Below are 22,564 nucleotides of genomic sequence, written 5' to 3'. Positions count from 1 at the left end.
AACGTTCCAGCTATGGCAAGCTCCACCTGGCTTTTGGGATAAGTGTCCACCCCTAAAGGGGCGGAGGCATACGAGACGTGGGCGGAGCGGATCCCTCAGTTGTTAGATGAGTGGCAGTGCTCGGTTGAGGGAGAGCGACAGGGATTGGTTGAAAGTTTGAGTAGGCGGGCTGTTGACGGTGTCAGAGCTGTCAGGTTCAATTACTCCGTAGTGACGGCTGCCAGTTATCTGAAAGGGGGGGGGAGGAAATGCGTCCGGTTCGACTGGAAGTAAAAATGCAGCGTCTGGGGGGCTTTCCATACCTGTGTCAGGAGATTGGGGGAAAGCTTTCAGTGTATCTCCTCTGGCTAGGGGGCAGCTAAATTGCTTGTAGTGCCAGGGAGATCAGCCCCTCCTTCAGTTCTTCAGCTGATCAGAGAGGTGTTGGGAAACTTAGTGGAGGCCCAGTGGGGGAACGGCTTGGGGTCTTTGGGGGAGCACGTTCCCAGCAACATACCAAGGAACTCCCGAAAGGAACAGACCCTATTCCTGAAGGCTTAGAGGGACCACGCCCCTGTGTGTCATTACAGATAGATGGAAGCTATGCTAAAGCCATCCTCGACACTGGGGCGCAGGTCAAGTTGTTGTACAGTTCGTTTTACAATCGGTTTCTGAAGCATTTACCCTTGACAACATTAAGGGCACTGGAGATTTGGGGTACCAGTGCCAGTGATTATCCAGAAGACAATTATTGGTCAGTGAAACTGGTGTTCATAGGGGCATTGTCTGTGCACCCAGTGTTTCGAGCTGCTTGTGAGGACGCATGTAGCAGTCTTGGGCCGGTACCGAATTTAAACGACAGCCGATTGTGGTACGGCCAGGGGGAAGTATCTGAGGGTGAGACCCTCTTAGTAGACGCTCTGAACTACCATGAGGGAGGGGAGTTGACTGCTGAAGACACCTCGGTGAGACAGAGGTCGCGGTGACTGGACCCTGTAGCCGTGGAAGATGTAGGCAGCGTGTGTGTGGATTATAGGACTCTGAACAGGCGCACTGTCATTGACCAGAGTATGGCCCTGAGGGCCAAAGATGCGATGGTCTGTTTGTATGGTGCGACGTGGTTCAATGTGCTGGATCTGAGGAGTGGATGTTGCCAGATCCCGATGAGTGAGGCCGACAAGGAGAAGACGGCCGTTACAGGTTCCCTAGGATTCTTCCGGTCCGAAAAGATGCCACAAGGTATATCCAGACCCCCTGCAACCTTCCCGCAGGGCATGATGAAGATCATGGGGGATGTGGAGGTGTTTGGAGTTCTGGCGTATGTGGATGATTGCCTAGGATTTGGATTCGCCTTGGGGGATGATGATGTGTGGCGAGTTCCGGAGCCCGGGACGACCATTGAAGACTTGGAGTTCACGCTCAAAGTGGAGATGGGAAATGGAATTCCAAGGCGAAACTGCGGTCATTTACTGATGAATTAATGCAGAGAGATGAAACAATGACCAACCTTGGAAAGGATCAGCAGAAACTCAAGAGATCGATCCAGAACAGATTGGAAGAAGCTGCTGGTGTAACTGCGACCCAGATGGAGATGGACATGAAGCGTGGGTCAGATCTGTTGAGACTGGGGCGAGAGTTGGAGGAGTCAGAGGAGAAGCTGACGTCTCGGCTGCCAGAGGCTGAAGAGGCCGCAGAGGCAGCCCAGACTAAGTGCTTCAGTTTGGAGAAAATCAAACAGCAGCTACCGATCGAGGAAATGGGGAAGAATATAGATTCGAAGGATGATGTGTGGGATGTGTGGTACATGCTGCCTTTCGCTAACTTCCCCTTGATTGAGGAAGAGACTTTTGGCCCTTCTCCCACTGAGTCAGGGGTAGTGGGGAGGGTTAGCTGTGGGTAGCCTGGGTTACTACAGGACCCTGAAGGAAAAGAAGCGGGGCCCCGGACACAGGACAGGGGGCTCCGAGTTGCAGTGGGGGCATGAGTGAGAGATTGAGAGAGGAGTTGGCAAGCAGACCCAAGGTATCCCCAGTAGTGTCCGAGCCTGAAGGGTTTAGGTGAGGGGGTACAGAGGTCTCGGAGGATTAGGAAACTCTCAGATAGGTTGGCCTATGTAGCGCCCATGGAACAGGGCGTAAGGTCTACTGTTGGGGGAGCAATGTGACTGTTTGTACCTGGATTGGGTTTTTGTGTCTGCAGGAAGGGTTGGTGAGTTATTTAGAAGTCATGAGGACATGACTTTATTTGGTGGGGGGAGAGTGTAAGGGGTTTCTTCTACTGCGGAGGCTAACAAAATAGCTTCTTTGTTATGTTTTAATTAAAATGGCTTTTCTGTAATAATAACTGTGATGTAAGGAGTTCTCTCTCTCTCTCTCTCTCTCTTTCTCTCTCTGCTTGTTTGGATTATATTATTAATAAGAGAGGAAATGAACCAATTGGGATAGATGTTATTCTTACTTGTGTGTCTGTAAGCTATTGTTTTCGTGGGCTTTGGGGCAGAAGGCGGATGGGGGCAGACAGAGGAGACGCAATGCTGGAAGCTGGGCAACGGGATGGACCCCAAGCGGGAGTCCGAGGCCCAGGGTTTTGGGGAGGAGAACCGAAAAGGACTGGACGTGCTGGATGCGCTCTGGTTGACCACTGTGGTTGGTCCCAGGCGGTGGGTCGAGGGGGTGAGAAGGGACCAACTGGTGGAAAGAGGACTCCGTTAATCGAGCTCCAACTGTGTGCACAAAGTGGTTGAACTTTGATAAGTTTGGCGCCTTTTACTTTCCTTTTATATTTTATCTCTATTAATTACATAGTTCCAGTAAGATCTATAAAGTGTAATCAGTTAATCGCATATGGTGTATTGCCTGTTATTTGGCAGGGTGGGGTACATCACACAGCATCCACACAAACTTGATTACCCAGTTTGGTGGGGTCGAAGGCTGCTTCCCCCTAGACGAACGCGAGCTGAGTGAGCCTGAGGCTTACAGGGGGTTACGTAGGAAATATCCTCTCCACATCTCCTCTAACTAGGCCTTTCAACATTCAATAGGTTTCAATGAGATTCCCTCTCATTCTTATAAATTCTAGCGAGTACAGGCCTAGAGCCAACAAACACTCCTCTTATAACAAGTCTTTCAGTCTCAGAATCATTTTAGTGAACCACCGTTGAACCCTCTCCAATATTAGCATATCCTTTCTTAGATAAGGGGCCCAAACTACTCATAATATTCCAAGTGAGGCCTCACAAGTGGCTTATAAAGCCTCGGAATTACATCTTTGTTTTTATATCCTAGATCTCTCAAAATGAATACTAACATTGCATTTGCTTTCCTTACCATTGACTCAGCCTGCAAGGTAACCTCTAGGGAATCCTGCACAAGGACTTCCAAGTCGCTTTGCACCTTGGAGTTTTGAATTTTTTCCCCTTTTAGAAAATAGTTTATGCTTTTATTCCTTCTACCAAAATACATGACCATGCATTTCCTGACACTGTATTCCATCTGCCTCTTCTCTGCTAATTCTCCTAATCTGTCTCTGTCTTTCTGCAGGCTCCCTGCTTCCTCAACACTACCTGCCCCTCCACCCAGCTTAATATCATCTGAAAACTTGGCCACAAAGCCATCAATTTCATCATTGACATCATTGACATACAACGCAAGAAGAAGTGGTCCCAATACCGACCCCTGCGGAACATCACTAGTCACTGGCAGCCAATCAGTAAAGGCTCCTTTTATTTCCACACATTGCCTCCTACCAACCAGCCAATACTTTATCCAAGCTGATATCTTTCCTGTAATACCATGGGTTTTTATCTTGCAAACTAGCTTATGTATGGCACTTTGTCAAAGGCCTCTTGAAAATCCAAGTACACGACATCCACGGATTCTCCTTTGTGTATCCTGCTTCTTATTTCCTCAAAGAACCGCAAGGCTCATGACCGAACCTCCTTCCCTAAGGCTGGCACCTGATGGCCCATGGACATCTGGAGAACTTGAGTCCGGGCTGGTAGAATCTGAGACATTCCGGAAAATTAGAAACAGACCTGATGCTCTCGAGATAGAGCTGGAAAATTCAGAATAGAGCATATAACAGGAGCAATGTGTATGTAACTCAGGAACAATGCATATAGCTCAGAAAATTGCACATACCTCAGAAACATTGCATATCATAGGAGACCTAATGAACCTTGTTGACCTAGAGAACCTTGGAAAAATTCTTGAATGTAGACTGGAGAAGCTCGGAAATAGTCTTGGGGCACTCGGAACGTAGACTCGGGACACGAACTGAGTAAAGAAGTCATCCTTGCCTTCAGCAGACTGATATCCAAGCTGCTGTTGTATCTCCGCTGGGCCCATAGATGGTGGAGTCCTTCTGCCACAGTGAATGCTGGCCATGACTGAACCCAGGTGCAGAGGAACGGCAGGACTCTGTCATGGTAAGGGCTGGAAACAATAAAACACAAACGCGAAGGAACTGCAGACTCCGTCACGGTGAGCAGTGGCATCAATTGAATGGACGTGTGGAGGAACAGCAGGCTCCCATGTAGAGACAGAAGCAAGAGGTTATACATAGGAATTCCAGCAGAGCATTGGTGGCACAACCGTATGACACCATGAGCAAATCATTCTCCATACAAGGACTCTGCAATCAGTGCTAAATGGGAGCCTGCATTATATAATCATAGGAAGCAAAGAACCCGTGCCAATGACAATTAACTTGACAATATTAAACAGAAAGCTTAAGGGATTAATGGCTCTTGTTAAAACAATAATCAGTAAACACAGGTGCTTAAGAAATCCACAAGCCCAGTGCTCCACAGCACACTGCAGAGGCACCGTCTCCCTAGTAATAGCAACTGAACTCACTTCTTCCCCCTGACACCCTTGAATATCTGGCATACTGCTAATGTCTTACACAGTAAAGAATAATGCAAAATACTTATTCAGACTGTCTGCCATTTCTTTGGCCCCCATTAATACCTCTCCAGTGTAATTTTCCAGAGGTCCAATATCCACTCTCGCCTCTCTTTTACCCCTTATATATCTGAAAAAACTTTTGGTATCCTCTTTGATATTATTGGCTAGCTTAACCTCACACTTCATCTTTATACTCCTTATGGCTTTTTTAGTTGCCTTCTGTTGGTTTTTAAAAGCTTCCCAATCCCCTAACTTCCCATTAATTTTTGCTCTATTATAGGACCTTGCTTTTATATTGACTTTGGCTTCTCTTGTTAGCCATGGCTGTGTCATCTTGCCTTTAGAATACTTCTTCCTCTTTAGGACGCATATATCCTGTGCCTTCCAAATTGCTTTCAGAAATTCCAGCCATTGCTGCTCTGCTGTCAGTCCTGCTAGAGTCCCTTTCCAATCAACTTTAGCCCCGTCCTCTCTCAGGCCTCTGTAATTCCCTTTACTCCACTGTAATACTGATACATCTCCTTCTCAAACTGCAGGGTGAATTCTATCATGTTATGATCACCTTCTCCTAAGGGTTCCTTTACCTTAAGCTCCCTAATCAAATCCAGTTCATTATACACACCCAATTCAGAATAGCTGATCCCCTAGTAGGTTCAACCACAAGCTGCTTTTAAAAACCATCTTGTTGGCATTCTACAAATTTTCTCTCTTAGGATCTATCACCAACCTGATTTTCCCAATCTACATGCATATTGAAATCCCACATGACTATTGTAACATTGTCCTTTTGACAGGCATTTTTTATGTCCTGTTGTAATTTGCAGCCCTCATCCAGCCTATTATTTGGAGTCCTGGATATAACTTCCATCAGGGTCTTTTTACCTTTGCAGTTCATTAACTCTACCCATAACGATTTTACATCTTCCAATCCTATGTCTCCTCTTTCTAAGAATTTGATTTCATTTTTTACCAACAGAGCCACGCCATCCCTGCTGCCTACCTGCCTGTCCTTTCAAAATAATGTGTATCCTTGGATGATATAATCTACTTTCAGCCATAACTCAGTGATGCCCACATCATCATACCTGCCAATCTCTAACTGTGCTACAAAATCATTTACCTTATTCCATATACTGTATGCATTCAAATATAACACCTTCAGTTCTGTATTCATCACCCTTTTCAATTTTCTCCCCTGTTACACTGGAACTCATTCCACTGATTGCAATTTTGCCCTATCACCTGCCAGTCCTTCCTAACAATCTCACGACACACTGCCTCTTCTAATACATCAACTGCCCCATCCTCAGCCCTATCACTCAAAACATGTTGGCAATCTGAGTACTGTGGCAGAAAGTAATGAACCAAGTCTTATTCTGTTGGAGCTCCAAAGTGGATATACTGCCAAGGAACTCAACCTTCTGCTTAGGAGAACATAGTCAATCATAATACATATTAACTTGATGAGCTCAGAAATTTTTGATTCTGGCTTCTGTCCAAGGGCATAGTCTCAACTTCAGAAAACGCTTAAAAATTAAAGCCAGCATCCTGAAAACTATATGATCTAGCTGGGCCTTTTTACCTGCTGCCAATCTATTTTAAACCAGAAATAATATTATTCTGATATTCTTTCCTTCTATTTTATTGCAAAAAAAAAGTTTTTTTTTCTTTTCCACGAATTTACATCCAATGATTAGCACCAACCAAAGAGTTTACAATAAACAGCATTTCAGTTGTACCTGAAATTTCAGTTCAATTTGTCCTAAGATACCTTAATTTTCTGCCAAGACTGTCAACTGAAAAAGCCTTTCCCATTAGTTGGACAATCAGCAGAAATCTTCTTCCTAGTTAATCTCTCAGCTGTTTTAATTGTTACTTTTTTTGTCCTAAATTGTGCTTATACCTAACTGTGTTTGTGATCAATTTCCAATTATCCATATCTAGCTAAATTTTTGAAATACACATGATGTACTATTTCTCAAAGGAATTGGGCTATAATCCAATCCACTTATTTCTCACACTTCTCCATTTATACATATTCATTTATTTAACATTAAACCTACCAACAGAGTGGCATTAATTTTGTCAGATCACATCTTGGTGGGAATGAAACTCTGTTTCTTCCTCAATCCTCTTCTGTACAATGACTCTGAAACTAGATAACAAGCTAAAGTCAAGGTGTTCTTTCCCAGCTCACCACAGTTTCCCTAGAGATCTTTCTGTTGCCTCTAACCTCAATTTGAACCTCAGGTCACCATATTTCCTTACTTCCCAAACTCTACAAGCAATATTACTCTTGTAGAACCGTTCTCACAGCCATGCTTTGGAACTATTTTCTTCCTGGTATCAATTCATTTTTGTTTTCTCCCCTTTTCCAATATTTTCCTGTTTACTTCCAATGGATCATGCCTGTGTCCGCTGTCACATGAATAGTTTACAATTTCCCAGTAAAGCTCTCGTTTTTGCAAAGTATGTTCAATCCAGCTTGCAAGAACTTGGGAACACAAAACAACAAGTTCACAATATATAATAAATCTAATTCTGATTCTAAGTGTGATAACGTAGAGGCTAAATTACTGGATTGGCATTCAGAGACCTATATTGATTGATCCGAGGACATCTCACCAAAACAACTATGTAATTTTTCAAGCCTTCTACTCCTATTAGGGTTTAGCAAAAATGCTGGCCTTTCCAGGGAATGAATGACTTTAAAGAAGAACACAGCTCCCCACTTTCCATTACACCTTTCTGTACAATTAGTTTCTCTTGAACCTCCTCCTTCCCTGATCCCAAACACCCTTTCAAAATAAAACACTAACCTGTACACTTAATGTAGTATACAGGCTGTACCCAGGTGACAAACAAGCTCCATTTTATAGATGTTCATAAGCCAATGTTGTCCATCGACAGAAAATACAGAAAAAAACGGTCAGAGTGGTAACCATACTTACTTTCTTCCTGGACCAACTCATTTTGTAACTCCAAGTCATAAAATTAATTGAAAGAAAAACACAGAGCCGAGAAATGTGTGTCTTAGTTTCATTTTACTTTTAGCGAGGCACGCACCAATGATGTGGTGACGTGATGATGGATGCCATTCACATACTTTTACATATAACAGGTAATGAATCATTTAAACAACAATAAATGCTCAATCAAACAATATATTCATCATATTACTCAAATACTACTGAAATATCAAATACACAACAATACCTCCACAGTGTTGTAATGCATGGCATCAAAAGCACATAAGACTCATAAGAGAGAACAATTACTAGAAGTAGAGAGAGAGGGGAAAATAATTCTGACATTCACAGGAACAAATATACGTATATACATTGGACTTTTGAATTTAATAATATTACAGAAACTTGCCTACATAAGTCTGGCTTTCGTAACCCGGGGGACTTGTACTGTGTTCATTGCTCATTGTGTAGTAACCTTTGGACTGTGTGACCATAAAGTGACCCCAAACCTTCAGCGGTCCATCATTTTTAATTCTCCGTCCCACTCCTACTCTGACCTTTGTCTCTTTGACCTCACACTCTGTTCCAATGAACAGATCAAAATACTGAACTGCATCTTTCAATATTGATGTAGTGTTGAATTCAACAATATCAAATATTTACTCTGTTCTTTATATCTTCTCAGGACCCATTCTTTATTTCTTTTAAGTCATACTATCATCCCCTTCACCGTGTCTACTTTAAGAATCATTTTTATCCTTCAGTCTCCTTCCCTCAAATCCTCTTTTTCATTGCTGCTCTCCTTCCCTTTCTTTCATGTGTCTCTATTTTTTTTAGGTCATTTACCGGAAGCCTTAAGAAACAAGAGAAAATCTGCAGATGCTGGAAATCCAAAGCAATACACACAAAATGCCGGAGGAACACAGCAAACGAGGCAGCATCTATGGAATAGAGTAAACAGACGGTGATTCAGACTGAAAAGGAAGATGAGAAGTCAGAGTAAGAAAGTGGGGGGAGGGGAGGAAGAAATACAGGGTAGTAGGTGATAGGTGAAACCGGGAGGGGGTGCTGTTGAAGTAAAGAGCTGGGAAGTTGATTGGTGAAAGAGATAAAGGACTGGAAAAGGGGGATCTGATAGGAGAGGACAGAAAACCATGGAAGAAAAGGAAGGGGGAGGAGCACCAGAGGGAGGTGATGGTCAGGTAAGGAGATGAGGTGAGAGAAGGAAACAGGAATGGGAATGGTGAAGATGGGGGGGGGGGAGCAATTACCAGAAGTTTGAGAAATCGATGTTCGTGCCATCAGGTTGGAGGCTATGCAGATGGGTTATAAGGTGTTGCTCCTCCAACCTGAGCGTGGCTTTATTGTGGCAATAGAGGAGGCCATGGATTGACATGTTGGAATGGGAATGGAAAGTGACTGGCAACAGGGAAATCCCTCTTTTTCTGGTAGGTGCTTGGAGAATTGGTCTCCCGATCTACGTCAGGTCTCACCAGAAGCTTTAAGTCTGTTTCTCTCTATACAACTGTTGCCTGAAATGCTGACTATTCTAGTTTGATTTACATTTATGTTAGATCTCCATCATTAACAGATTCTTATTTGTCTAGACAGTATCTGTGCATTTCATAAGGCCACAAATTTGATAAAAACTATGTCCTTCCAGAGAATCAAGCTAAAGCAAATGGAGGCCAATCTGTAAAAAAAGCAACAAGCATCAACAGCATTACAAATACAGTTCTGATTAAAACAAACATTAGCAGGGTGATAAATCTTCCTCCTCTTTACTGCAACAAAATTAAATTCAGAGTTTACCAGGTCAGATAGTGTCACAGAAATAAAATAGCTGGTGTTGTGAAAAGCAGAAACTAAGACTGCCACCCCTGTGTTAGATACAATTTTCATATGTCCGCCTACAGATATGATTAAAACAGGTTACAACAGAATGCTTTCAAGTAAGTGGATATCGGAGCTTGTAAAAAAGGCTGTTAGCTAACCTGTCCCCAGGGGAATAAATAGAAAAGTTGGTGTAACAGTGCAATGCATCTACTGCAGTCTCAGTTGTTAGAAGGGATGTACTGTCTAGCCAGCATCATGTATGTGGTGCTGCGACTAAACTTTCCTGAATCCTTTTGCAATTTAATGACCACTATAAAGTAACGCAAGGCACACAGAACAAACTTGCTGGAGAAGCTTCTCTGTGCACTTACAGTATGATCCCATTATTATAGCTGTAACTCTGTCTCTTGTTCCTTGCGAAAGGAGGATTGCAAATGTATGTGTTAGATGTTTGTATGAACACTGTAGTTAAACCACTGGACTGGAGACCAGAGTTCCAGAACATTGATCTTGAGACACAGGTTTGAATCTCACTATAGAAGCTGGAGAATTTATAGTAAATTCAAGTAATATCCAAGTCCAGAATTAAAGATAGTCCCTGTAACATTAGTTATGAAACTACTGGATTGTTGTAAAATCCTGTCCAGTTTACTAACATCTTGCAAGGAAAATAATCTTGTTCCCATACCTGGTCTGCTTAACATATGAGTCCGATGTGGGTGAATCTTAACTGCCTTTTCAGTAAGATCTGACTTAGGCTATTGAGTGAAAAATTAACCCACTTCAATGAGAAATAAACCAAAGAGCTGCTGTCCTTGGAGACATAGAGCAAAATTTAAAATCATGAACAGTTTTGTTTCAGATATTGTTTCCAACGGTGGAAGAATTGATTACCAGAGGGCATAGGTATAAGGTAATAGCTAAAAGATCATGTGGCAACTAATTTTTTTTCCGAAATGAGTGATTAGGATTTGAATATATGTACTGCCTGAAGCAGCACGTATCCGGAAGGGAGCTGGAGAGGTAATTGAAGGAAAGAGATATTGAAGGGGTATGAGGAGAGAGACAAGGATGAGAATTAAAAAAACAACCAGCATGCTCTATAAAGCAGCTTACAAAGACTCATGGACCAATTTTCCTCTTTATGCATTGTTCAAAATTTTAGGAAAATGAGCAACAGAGAAGAACTTTATGGAAAGTGGAAATTACTGACGTCCTGCACTTCTGAGGGAGAAAAAATTAATATTTGCATTTCAAATAGTTGTTTTCTTGAACAGCACACACAAAATGCAGGAGGAACTCAGCAGGTCAGACAGCAACAATGGAGGGGAATAAACGATTGATGCTCCCGGCCCTTGTCAGGACCTGATGAGTCCTGATGAAGGATTTTGGGCCAAAACTTCAACTGTTTATTCCCTTTCATAGGTGCTGCATGACTTGCTGAGTTCCACCAGCATTGTGTGTGTGTGTTGCTCAAAATTTCCAGCACCTGCAATATCTCTTGTGTTTATATTTGCTCTCCTGAGACTTGTTCACACCTCATTTCTCATGTGATTGTCTCATGCCTCTACAGCAGAACCAGTCCTATGATAGCAATCAGCATTAGAAGTCCTGCCAAAACACAAATACCAATGAAGACAATATCACTGGTGTCTTGCATCCTTGAAACATCAGGTCCATCTACCACCTTTGATTCTTCAGAATTTGAATCCTCCAAGTTTACGGCCAGCTGCTGGAGTTGATACAGTTCGGTGTCTGTGATGACGTTGTAGGAGGCTGCTTTGGTTTTGACATTACACTGCATCTTATATTCCTGGGTGTCACTACGTGTTCCAACGGGGAAACGTATATACAAAATGTTCACAAAAATGGTGGCATTCTTAATTCTCTGCAAAGTGAAAACTGAAATAAGGACCAAGTTTTCAACTACTTTCTGTAGATAACACTGATGTGAATATTTGAATTAGGAGCAAAAGTTTGCCACTCAAACCCATTCCATCATATAATCAGACATTGAGAGATGGAAAGGCAGGTAGAATATTTGTTTTTATCAGTTCAGGCACAGAGTACAGGAACAAGGACGTCATGCTAAAGCTACGTAAGTTAGAAGTTAGACCACAATACTGTGTACAGCTTTCGTCACCATACTTAGGGAAGAATGTGATGACATTTGAGAAGGAAGAGTTCTGCAAGAATGTGAACAGGACTAGAAGAAAGATAGTTATGAAGAAAGACAGTCCAGGCTAAAACGGAGGCACGAAAAATTATAAGTGATATTGACACGGTGAAAAGGAAGGATCTATTCCTCCTCGATGAGATTTCAGTAACTAGGAGAAACGGGCATGTTAATTGGTAAAAGGATTGGCAAGCCGTTCAGGAAAGTAGTGTAAATCTGGAACACTTTCCTGAAAAGATAACCTAAGGCAGAAACTCTCATCACATGAAAAATCTACTGGGATGACCAATTTAATGTTTATACCTAAAGGGTTGGGAAGTGAGATTAATCGATAAAGCTTCCTTTTCACTGGCAAAGAGCTGAATGCTCTTACATGACATAAAGGTATATTTGACCATCGACTCAGTTTATTATCATTAATCACCTGTGTCGTTGTTCCACAGGCATCAAATCGTGAAATGATCTTGAATGTTGAGCCAAATACCTGTGCCATGCAACCGGGCCTTCCAAGATAAATGCCGTTACGATTGAGTGAAGGAAGAGTCTGCACAGCTATCAGAATCTGGAAATCCGTTCTAGAGCAGCTGACGTTCATGGGAACGACTAAAATAAATAAAACGTGAAAAGTCAGTTAATATTAAGTAGCTATGGTTGCATCTGTTACATAGAACAATCCTCAAAAAAGACTGACGACGCTGTTGATAAAGACCCTGCCTGTTATACTCAGTCATTCAGTTGGTAAACGAACAGTCCAGTGAACCTACATCTGTTGAATGTCCTGCGTTATGTGCCACTAGGACAATTGACATTGACTCTGTTGGTGAATGAGCTGCACAAATTAAAAGGTCCCTGGCCCAATCACTATGACATCAGTTCATCTCTGCCAGGAACCAGCAGGGCCACTACATTTGACCTCAGTGTACTTCATAATGCAGCAGAGGGAGTGAAATACGTCGTCAGTTCTCCCTTTCATGCTTGGTGTATAATTGGGAAGCGTACACACGCCTGAGGTGTAGATGAAAGGACAGGTCATGTCCTGTTATGATTCACTCACAGTGGTAAAGTTTTCCACTCTCTCCCACAGGGGCACATCTGAAAACTGAATACCTCAGTTAGGAAATGAGGATAGCCTGGGCTGGAGCATGCCACAACATGAATGGGGAAGAAAACCAGAGAAAAATTAAAATATTAACTTCCTTTTAAAAAATGCACAAGATTATAGCCTTAGAAAATCATACAATTGAGTACGATATGAAAAAGAGGTGTTGGCCACAGGTACAGTGATATGGAGACATGAAAATACTTGATACAATGTAATTTATTATTGTTAACCTTTGTGTACCAGTTCCCATGGATTCAAGAGATATTAGTATTAGTCTGTCTTCTTTTCTTATTGCAGCTTTATTACTTGTAAAAATCTGGACTTTTTTTTAGAGGTACACAGATCCAATAATAATTAGATTGAATCTGTAACCAGGAAAACTAATTACAGTGTATTTTTATTACCATAATTTGCTGTATTTTTGTATTAAATTGTGGAAATTTACACATCACAGTAAAGGTGCCCAGGATTGTTACCAAAAACTTCCACGCCTGATTGTCTCGACTGCAAAGTCAGAAATATTTGATGAGAACTCAGATTCCACACAGCTAATGCCATTGTGCCATAACGAACTCCTAACTTACCGCCATTGTAGGATACATGGAAGCCACGGGAAGCTGTGTTCCTGTCAGCCGACAACACGAACAGAAGTCTGTTCCCATTGGACAACAGAGAAGGAGGTGAGTTACGACCACACCATTTTCCCAGCAATGTGTCAGTCTCACTGTCTCCATCAAAGATTGCCAGAAAGTCATAATCGCAGGCATTGCTCAGGCTATCCCTGTCCTCCAACTCAAAATCAATTAAGTGAACTTTGATCCTGTAACTTAGAGGCTGTCGGATGGTCCAGTGACAATTGATATTATTAGGATAAATGCTTGGGTGGCGAGGGCTGGAGAAATTCCCTTTAATGGCTGTGAAGACCTGTTGACACTCACCTGGAATAAATATGACAAACATAAACGATAAATGTTAGAAAATAGAAACTGTAAATAAATCATCATTTTATACACTTCAGCACTGAATAAAACCAAATCCTGGCTACTACCTGGTACTGACATACTGTAATTCTGTTGTATCTGGGAATAAGAAGGATTAGCCCTATGACGAGCCATTGGTTGGTAAACTTTTAAGGTACGGGATTGTTGAAATAAGGTTAATTACTTTCCCAGTATGAACTCCCTGTGTCAACGTGAAGTTAGTCCTGTGACTTGCATAGCACAGTAGGGCAGTAAAGCATCGCGTACTTTACTGTCATGTGGTGAAGTATCATGCACTATATGCTTTTAGGGCATAAAGTATCATACCCTACCTATTTATTTCTGATGGTCCCATTCTGCTGCCTCTCACTGTAACTCCCTGAAGTTCACCTGCATTAAAATGAGGGTCAGGGAGAGGAGCAGGAGCACCAAGGGCCAAGCAGGCACTGCAGTAACTTGACGAATAAGAGGTTGTATAGATATTGGATCCCAAAGGTTACATCCCTTAACCACAACACTACCTTCCACACTTTTTCCGCCATCCCTGAATACCGCTTTCTGAATACAGCAACAATCCTGATTTGTTTTCTTATCGTCTATACTCCTCACTGCCTCAGTAAAGCAGCCAGCATGATCAAAGACCTCACCCACCCCAGACCTTCTCTCCTCTCCCTACTTCCATCAGGTAGAAGATAGAAAAGCCTGAAAGCATGTATCACCAGGCTTAAGGACAGCTTCTACCCCACCGTTCAAAAGCTATTGAATAGTTTCCATGAAGCACAATCTACCTCGCTATGATCTTGCACCTTATCATTTACCTGCTTTGCACTTTCTCTATAGCTGTTACATTTTATTCTGCATTGTTATTGCCTTACCTTGTTCTACCTCAGTGCACTGTGTAATCTGTATGAACAAGACGTAAGACGAGCTTTTTACGGTATCTTGTTACATGTGACAATAATAAACCAATTACAATCATACGTTATTCATACAGGTCTTTGGAGGTCTTAACTACTTGCCTAACCTGCTGACACTCATCTTCTATCCCTGTCTCTGTTCTCCAAGAGTATCCAATATCTGACCTTCTGGAGATTAGTGTGTCTCACTCATGTTGCAAACTGCTTTATGTGCATTGGATCCCAAGGAGCTGATGCTACTGAACCTTTTTTAAGTCCCAACCCACTTTTTAGTTATGTCATCTTGTTCAAAGTAGAAAGAGGAATGTTCACTCTTTTGGAAGCTGGCTTTCCATTATTTCTGCTGGAGCTTTCCAGAATTACTGTGAAAAGCTGAGAAAAATAAACAACCTTGGTACATCACTCCCAGAAACAAGTCACATTTAAATTTCTCATGGCATCATTCCTTGTAGCCTTGGGAAATATAAATGTGGGAGCAAACTATTGAGGGTGATACCAATGCAACAAGAGGTGAGGAATCTTAAAACCCTGAAATTATAAGAAGAAAGAAATACTACAGGATGTAAGTATTTCAATTTTTTTTAGGAAATTAAGTTTATTGCAATAGCTTACTGCAGGGAAGGTGTAGTGTAGCAGTAAGTTGTGTAGAAATATGTTTCTTTTCTGATGTCATGCAGAACTTGACAGAAAAGCAAGACAATGGTTGGAGAAGTTTGCTAAACAGGCAAGACTCCTTATATTTTTTGAACAATTTAAGAGAGTTGTTAGGACAGGCTTCTCTAATGCAGGAACAGTTGTCAAGTTGAACAGATGAATGAATTTTGTTCTGAGTTAAGAAATCTTAAAGGAAATTTTTTTTCAGGAAGGCAAGAATCAACTTTGCTGAAAGGTAGTTTTATGAATGAAAGATGTCTGAAGAGTTCAGACATCTCTGCTGGCAAAGACTTGAATACATTTCACTTGGACCCTTCATCCCTTATAACCCTTATAACATAATCATTTAAGTATGTTATAATTAGCCAGGGTATGAATGCCAACTCCTGGAATGTACCATCCGTTACAGATAATCAATTTCCACTGACATTCAGTTATCCATCGGTTAATCAATTCTGAATGCAGACTAATATACAATTCTCAATCCCCCGGCTGCTCTAATTTTGTTTAATAATCACTTGCACCTGGACAAAAGCCTTCTGAATATCTAAATAAATGACCTTCACTGGTTCTCCCTTGGCTATTTTGGTGGTCACAACATCAGGAAAATGCAACAGATTTTCCTTTCACATATTTATATTGATTCTGCTCAATGTTATGACTTAAAGGATTCCGGCATTTTCTCTACTACCAATGTCAGCTAAATGGTCTGCAATTTATCATTTTCTTTCTCCCTTTCTTTCTTAAGTAGCAAGGTAACTTTCCAGTGTGTGGAAAGCATTCTAGAATCTGTGGAGCTTTGGAAGATGACAACCAATGCATCCACTATTTCCATAGCAACCTCTTAAAATTCTGGGACGTGGATTCTGGGATGTGAATTCTTTAATTTCTCCATTCCTTTCTTCACTGATGCTGATTTATTTTACCTCCCATTCTCCATTGCCCTGCAGTTTTCCAATTATTTCCATGTTTTTAATGTCTTCTATAAAAACAAATACAAAAGTGTTCTGCTGTTTCCTTATTTTCTAACATAAGGTTCTCTTTTCTTGTTCTGCAAAGGATCAACATTATCCTATAGTAATCACATCCCTTTTACATATTTATGAAGCTTTTATGGTCCCTTTTCATGTTTCTCACTAGATTACTCTCATATTCTACCTTTCCCTTCCACATTAACGCCATGATCCTCTGTTGAATTCTGACATTTTCCTCATCCTTTTGCTTTTAGCAACATTATAACCTTTTGCTTTTAATCTAATCTGGTTTTTTACATCTCCAGTCATCTGTGGCTGATGTACATTTCCTCTTCGTTTGTGTTTTCAAAGGATATATATTTGTTATAAGTAATGTATTACTTTTTTAGCAGCACACACAAAATGTTGAAGAATCTCAGCAAGTCAGGCAGCATCTATGGAGGGGAATGAACAGTCGACGTTTTGGGATGAAAACCCTCATCTCGGCCTGTAACAGGGAGTGTTTATTTCCCTCCAAAGATGTTGCCTGACTTACTGAGTTCCTCCAGTATTTTGTGTGTGTTGTTCAAGATTTACAGCATCTGCAGTATCTCTTCAGATTATTACTTCTTTAAACGTTAACTATTCCCTGTCTACTGCTGTACTCTTAAAACAAATTTTCAATCTAGCACAGCCAAACCACCTTGCTGTTTGCTCTGCTTAGGTTTAGGACTATGGTTTTGGATAGAAGTAAATTACTTTTAACCTTATTTAACATTGTATCTTATTATGATCACTTTTACCTTAAAGTCCTTTAGATGCTACTGTTATTTAATTATATCTCTTAGCACAATACTAGAACTAAAATAGCATCTACTTCACTGATCCAAAAACATACTGATCTCAAAAATTATCTTATATACACTCCATAAATTTATTCTTCATACTATTACTGCTGGTTTGGTTTGCCCCTAGTTATAGATTAAATTCCCAATGTTTACTATATTTCTCTAGTTACATGTGTCACTCAATATTGAGGGATGCTAAAAATGTAGATTGTTGTAATTCTTGACAAATTCATACGTTAAAACTCGTCATTATGTTGAGCTTTCAAAGCACAATTAACATTAGTGGAAATAGAGCGAAAGAAGGAAAGGGAACTAAACAAAAAATAATAATCACTCTAAAGGCCTTCAATAGGCAACTCTTAAACAGGCTTTAAAATGAACATGAACAGAAGGAAAATACTAAAAAGCTGTCTATTATCAAAATAGTTTGAAACTTTCTTAAGTACAACTATCATTTTTATATACAGTATACATATTACCTGAAAAGTAAAATGCTTTGAAGCCCTTTGCACCAATGTTGAAGTCTGATTTAAAAACAACAAGTAGTTCATGGGCACTGGAAATGATAGCTGGAGGTTTTGTCCCACCACAATAATGACCCCAGTGTCTGGTATTCATGCTGGATCCATCGAACATGGCCACATAGTCAAAGCTACAATCCTCATTACTCTCCAGATGAAAATCGTAGAAGATCAGATTGATCACTGATTGATTAGAGACGCGAATAACCCAGCGGCACTCTGCATTATTAGGGTAATTATCTGGGTACTCCGGGCTAGACAGCACTCCAGACAGACCCGTTAACACTCCTCCGCATACATCTGTAAGTAGCATAACTGAAACATCAATGTGAATCCAAGAAACTTTAAAGTTCATTCAATATTTCATTTTTGTTCATGCAAATCATTCCCTGATATTTTATCTAAATCCCGCATCAAGGCCCCCATTCAGCTGCTGTCTTGGAGAAATAACCAGCTGAATGCTTGGTATGGTTCAGCCTGAGGAGCAAGGGAGGGCTCTTGGACGCTTCCACCTTCTCTGCCAGATTGTAATTTGTAGTCTGTTTGTAGTCCGCCTTTTTGTTTATTGGCATTCCAGCTTCAAGAACTGCTAAAGCTATATGAATATTGGAGTGGAATCCGGCATGTTTGGTGAGAGCAAATGACAAAAAGGTCTCACTTACTCAAAGATTTACAGGTACTCAAGTAGTTATTGGGTTTGTGTGGATATAAATAACAGTCAAATCACTTCTATAGCATTTTCCTTTAAATTTATCATAAAAGACTACAATTGAGTGATTCTGCTCTTTGGGCTCCATTCTGCATCCTGTAAAGTAGTGCTGTGGACAGGAATCCAGCGGCAGAGTTAATTCTTCAAACTAGATCTTTCTACTCGGTGTCACTAGATACCGGCCAGTGGTATAAACATCTCATAATCTGATTCATTTCTTCACCATTCATATCAAAAACAAACTTTGTCCACAAAATTATTGGAAAAGTGAAGCACAACAGCATAGCAAGGGGAATCGGGCATGGGGATCTTTGATGAGAAACCAATGGAATTTAGGGACTGTGAAATAAACAAAGGAAGCAATACAGGCTACATTGAGCTATGTGTAAATTAAGAAGCATAAATAAATATACAAGAGGAAAAAGTGGTATTAAGGAAACAAGATGGAAAGCAAATGTAAATTTTGACATTTTAAAAAATTCTGGGATCACTTCATAACCTGATGAAATGAGACTCCACAAAGTGTCTCTGAATTTAAATTGTCAACTATCATAAACTGTTAAGTGATTTTACCTATTAATCGCTAGATTTAAAATCAAATCAGTGTGTAAATATATCAGGAAAGTTCAGAAAGTCAATAGCAGAATACTATTGATATTGGACCAACGTGCTATTTTGAAGTTCAATGGATATATTCTCCTTTCCACAGATTGCTGGCAACACACTTTCATAACAACATCTGTTTATCAGCAACACACATTAATAACAACATCTGTTTATCAGCAACACACTTTCATAACAACATCTGTTTTTCAGTAAATTCTGGAATATCATTGGTTTAATGTTCACTATATCACCATCTAGCAAAATCATAATTGAAATTCTGACATACTAGATCAAAAGAAATGTTCACCATTTCGATGTTTACTTAAATCTAAAAGTTTAACATTGCAAATAAGATTACAAGTTAGTCAAACCTTTGCTGTATGAAGCAGCGAATCCGCGGCTGGCCACATGCCTATCTGAGCGGAAAATGATCGACATCACATGCCAGGAAGAGGAGAAATGAGGAGGAAAAGCTTTTCCACAGAATTTGCCCAAGAGATTTCCCTCATCCCCAGGTACTCCGTTATAGATTTTGAGGTAATCATATTCACAGTGAGTGTGAAATTCAAGGTCAAAATGCTGGAATGTGAGCAGAATGGAGGAGCCCTCTGTGACAACAATCAGCCAAGTACATTCGGTCTCATATGGATAATATCCTGGGAAATTAGGGCTGGAGAAATTCCCATTTGTTGCAGATAGGATGCCACCACATTTAACTCCTGGTAGGACAAAAACAAAGCAGAAGAAATATAATTATGCACGCAATTTGCTTCAATGTTAACAAAGCATGATAATCATGTTTAAGATGGCCAAGTGCTTCTTCTATGCATCGTGTTGCTATAGAAGCCTTTCAGAAGATTGCAAGTTCCTTCATTTTTCCTGTGCTCAGCTGGTTTATTGCAACTAAAAGACATTATTCCTTTTACAATTAAATGAAAAGAACTTCCATTTATATATATTTTTCATGCTTGGGATACTTTCCTTGACATCATACACTTGTGGTCAATATTCTCTAAAATCGGTACTTTTGGTTCCATTGGCTTTAAGTTAAGCAGAACTTGGTTTATTAATGTTCAGGAAGGCACTTTCCTGAAAATGCATGGGAAGGGAGAAAAAGAGAGATGTAACCCATGCAAAATATATCAGTGAAAAGCAGAGAGTTGTCAGCTTTACCTGGTCTGGCTGTGACTCTGCAGGCTATCCACAGAAAGAGCACTCCTACAGCAGCCTGCCCTACAATATTCTGCATACTGAGTGCTCAAGAAAACTAAACAAAAACCAACAAGAAGGCAAAATTATATCATCCTTTACAGTGACATATGAAGTAACACACAGTGGTTGTAGAATTAATAGCGGCATTAATAATTCACTAGGAGTCTGAATTAGTAACTTAACCCATCTCTGGTTCCTTTCAGTAAATATTAATGAGCTGGATCCAATGTCTTCATTCTCCACACTGCACTATACAACTTGTTATACATTCTTGCGAAAAATGATCTAAATATTTAATTTGCTAAAGTCATAAATATTCTTTCATGAATTTAGGGATGGTCCCATATTCATTAATTATTCTATGGAAACTTATACAATTTAAGATTAAAAATGTATGCATTTAACAGATGGTGGGCCAGTTCAAAACTAGTATGCACAAAAGAATCCAAAATGGATTTTGAAAGCTACAAAGCTGCATGGTTTTAGGACTGTAACTAGAAGCCCATGGATATCAATAGACTCTTTGTTCACTAGCTCCCAACACCAGAATTCTCGGTTTTAACTAGTTTACATCAATTATATTGAAAAACAAAAATATTTGTCTCAAGAAGTCATTGAATTGAATTTCAAAATTACTTAATCTTTTCAATGCTAAATTACATGAGAGAGTCTGGAGGGACATTTTGGATTTTGTTTAGTTATGAGGAAATTTATGGCTGAGAAGTTTACTGACCCTCATGTTCTACACTCATACACAAAGAATACTTGGGCTAGATCTATTTCAGTTGAAAAAGAAAGATTTGTTGTTATCCAGAAAAATAGTGAAGTACATGCAAGTAATGTGTTAGAGTTTTAAAAAGTTCTGCAATTTAAGTTAGCTCTCTTAATAATTTTTAATAGTGAAATATTTCTTGTTTTACTAAATTAGATAAAGTGAGTAGATTGTTCCCTGTTACAAAATTTGTGTTTTTTTCAGGCAATAGTTGGCAGTCTGTTGTGTCTCCTTGATTAGCAGAAGATATTTTACTATTGAAATAAGTATATTTAAATAGAGAATCTACTGCATTCCATTGAAATGTCTTCGAATAATGGAGTACAGTATCTTCAATTAAAGATGAAATGTAATACGATATCCACTTGTAACTAATCTTACTTCAATTATTTAACTTTTGACTGTAACTGACATACTCACTCCATGTCATGTAATTTAATGATTGCTTGATAGAGTCCAACTAGTTCAATCATTGTCGGTCCCCGAAAAAGTTCTACAGTATTCTGACATTTTCTGATGATACAAATCTACATCTATCGGCCTTGAGGATCCTACTCATCATGATCTTGTTGCTGCACCTTTGTACACTACTCCTCAACACTATGGTGTTGGTCCCTCTGTCTTTTCCATTCTCCACTAGTGGAATGTGGACTGTTCTCCAATGCTAGTGAACCGTATTCATTTGTGAAATGGATTTTCCCTCTTACAACGTTTACAAAAGTGTGTGGCATAATCAGGCGGTGATAAGTACAGGCGGCAGCCATTCGGGATCTAAGGACCGTAGTGAAAGAGTCCTCTCATCGCTGGCAATTTCAGGCTCTTGCTTTCGTGGCTTTTGATTAGATGACTAATGCACTTGCAGTGTCTAACAGTAGAGCAATCGGTCATCCCATGAGGTACCAGTACTGGTGAGATGTAGCCCTGGAGCAGAGGCAGAGATTTGCGGAACATTTGATGGGTTGGACCCTCTCAGAAAGACAGTGTTCCTCAGTATCACACTGGAAATGCCACTGCTTTACCTTCCTCCCGCGGTGCAGTCAGAGATCAGCCTTATTGCACGATGTGGGGAATTATCATTGCAATAACTGATATCACTCATGGGGATCAGTTCTTCAAGAACAGCCACAGGAAATAGAGTCTTTCTCGGTTTTGTCGCCCCTCCCCCCATGCTTTTGGTCTCCAGCTGCTCACTGCATGATGCCAAAGCTCCGCAGACTACCATGAGTCGTGACACTTGACTTACTGAGTGTTGCTGGGCTCCGCCAGGGTGCTGCAGGCCCCAGGAGTGTCGATTCAACATACAGATGCTCTGCACTATCCCATTAGCAGCTAATTATTGGAGTGTGCCAATGTATAGCCACACACAGTGAAGAACTGTGAACTACCAGGTTAAAGCTGCCTGAATCAGAATCAGGTTTATTGT

General features: G+C 40.5%; 1 protein-coding gene across 1 annotated transcript; it reads right to left on the bottom strand.

Moving 5' to 3' along the window:
- Positions 1-11,168: 11,168 nt before the first annotated feature.
- On the bottom strand, positions 11,169-22,363 carry cdcp2 (CUB domain containing protein 2). The gene is made up of 6 exons (XM_063063445.1): positions 22,333-22,363; positions 19,529-19,876; positions 17,801-18,142; positions 13,554-13,907; positions 12,292-12,470; positions 11,169-11,579 (listed from the first exon to the last, which is right to left on the bottom strand). Exons 1-6 carry the CDS (start codon positions 22,361-22,363, stop codon positions 11,259-11,261), a joined length of 1,575 nt encoding a protein of 524 aa, XP_062919515.1. The 3' UTR covers positions 11,169-11,258.
- Positions 22,364-22,564: the final 201 nt, after the last annotated feature.

Source organism: Mobula hypostoma, chromosome 12 (assembly GCF_963921235.1).
Source record: "Mobula hypostoma chromosome 12, sMobHyp1.1, whole genome shotgun sequence".
In the NCBI taxonomy this organism is placed as follows: Eukaryota; Metazoa; Chordata; class Chondrichthyes; order Myliobatiformes; family Myliobatidae; genus Mobula; species Mobula hypostoma.
This window is presented reverse-complemented; position numbering and strand designations above follow the sequence as displayed.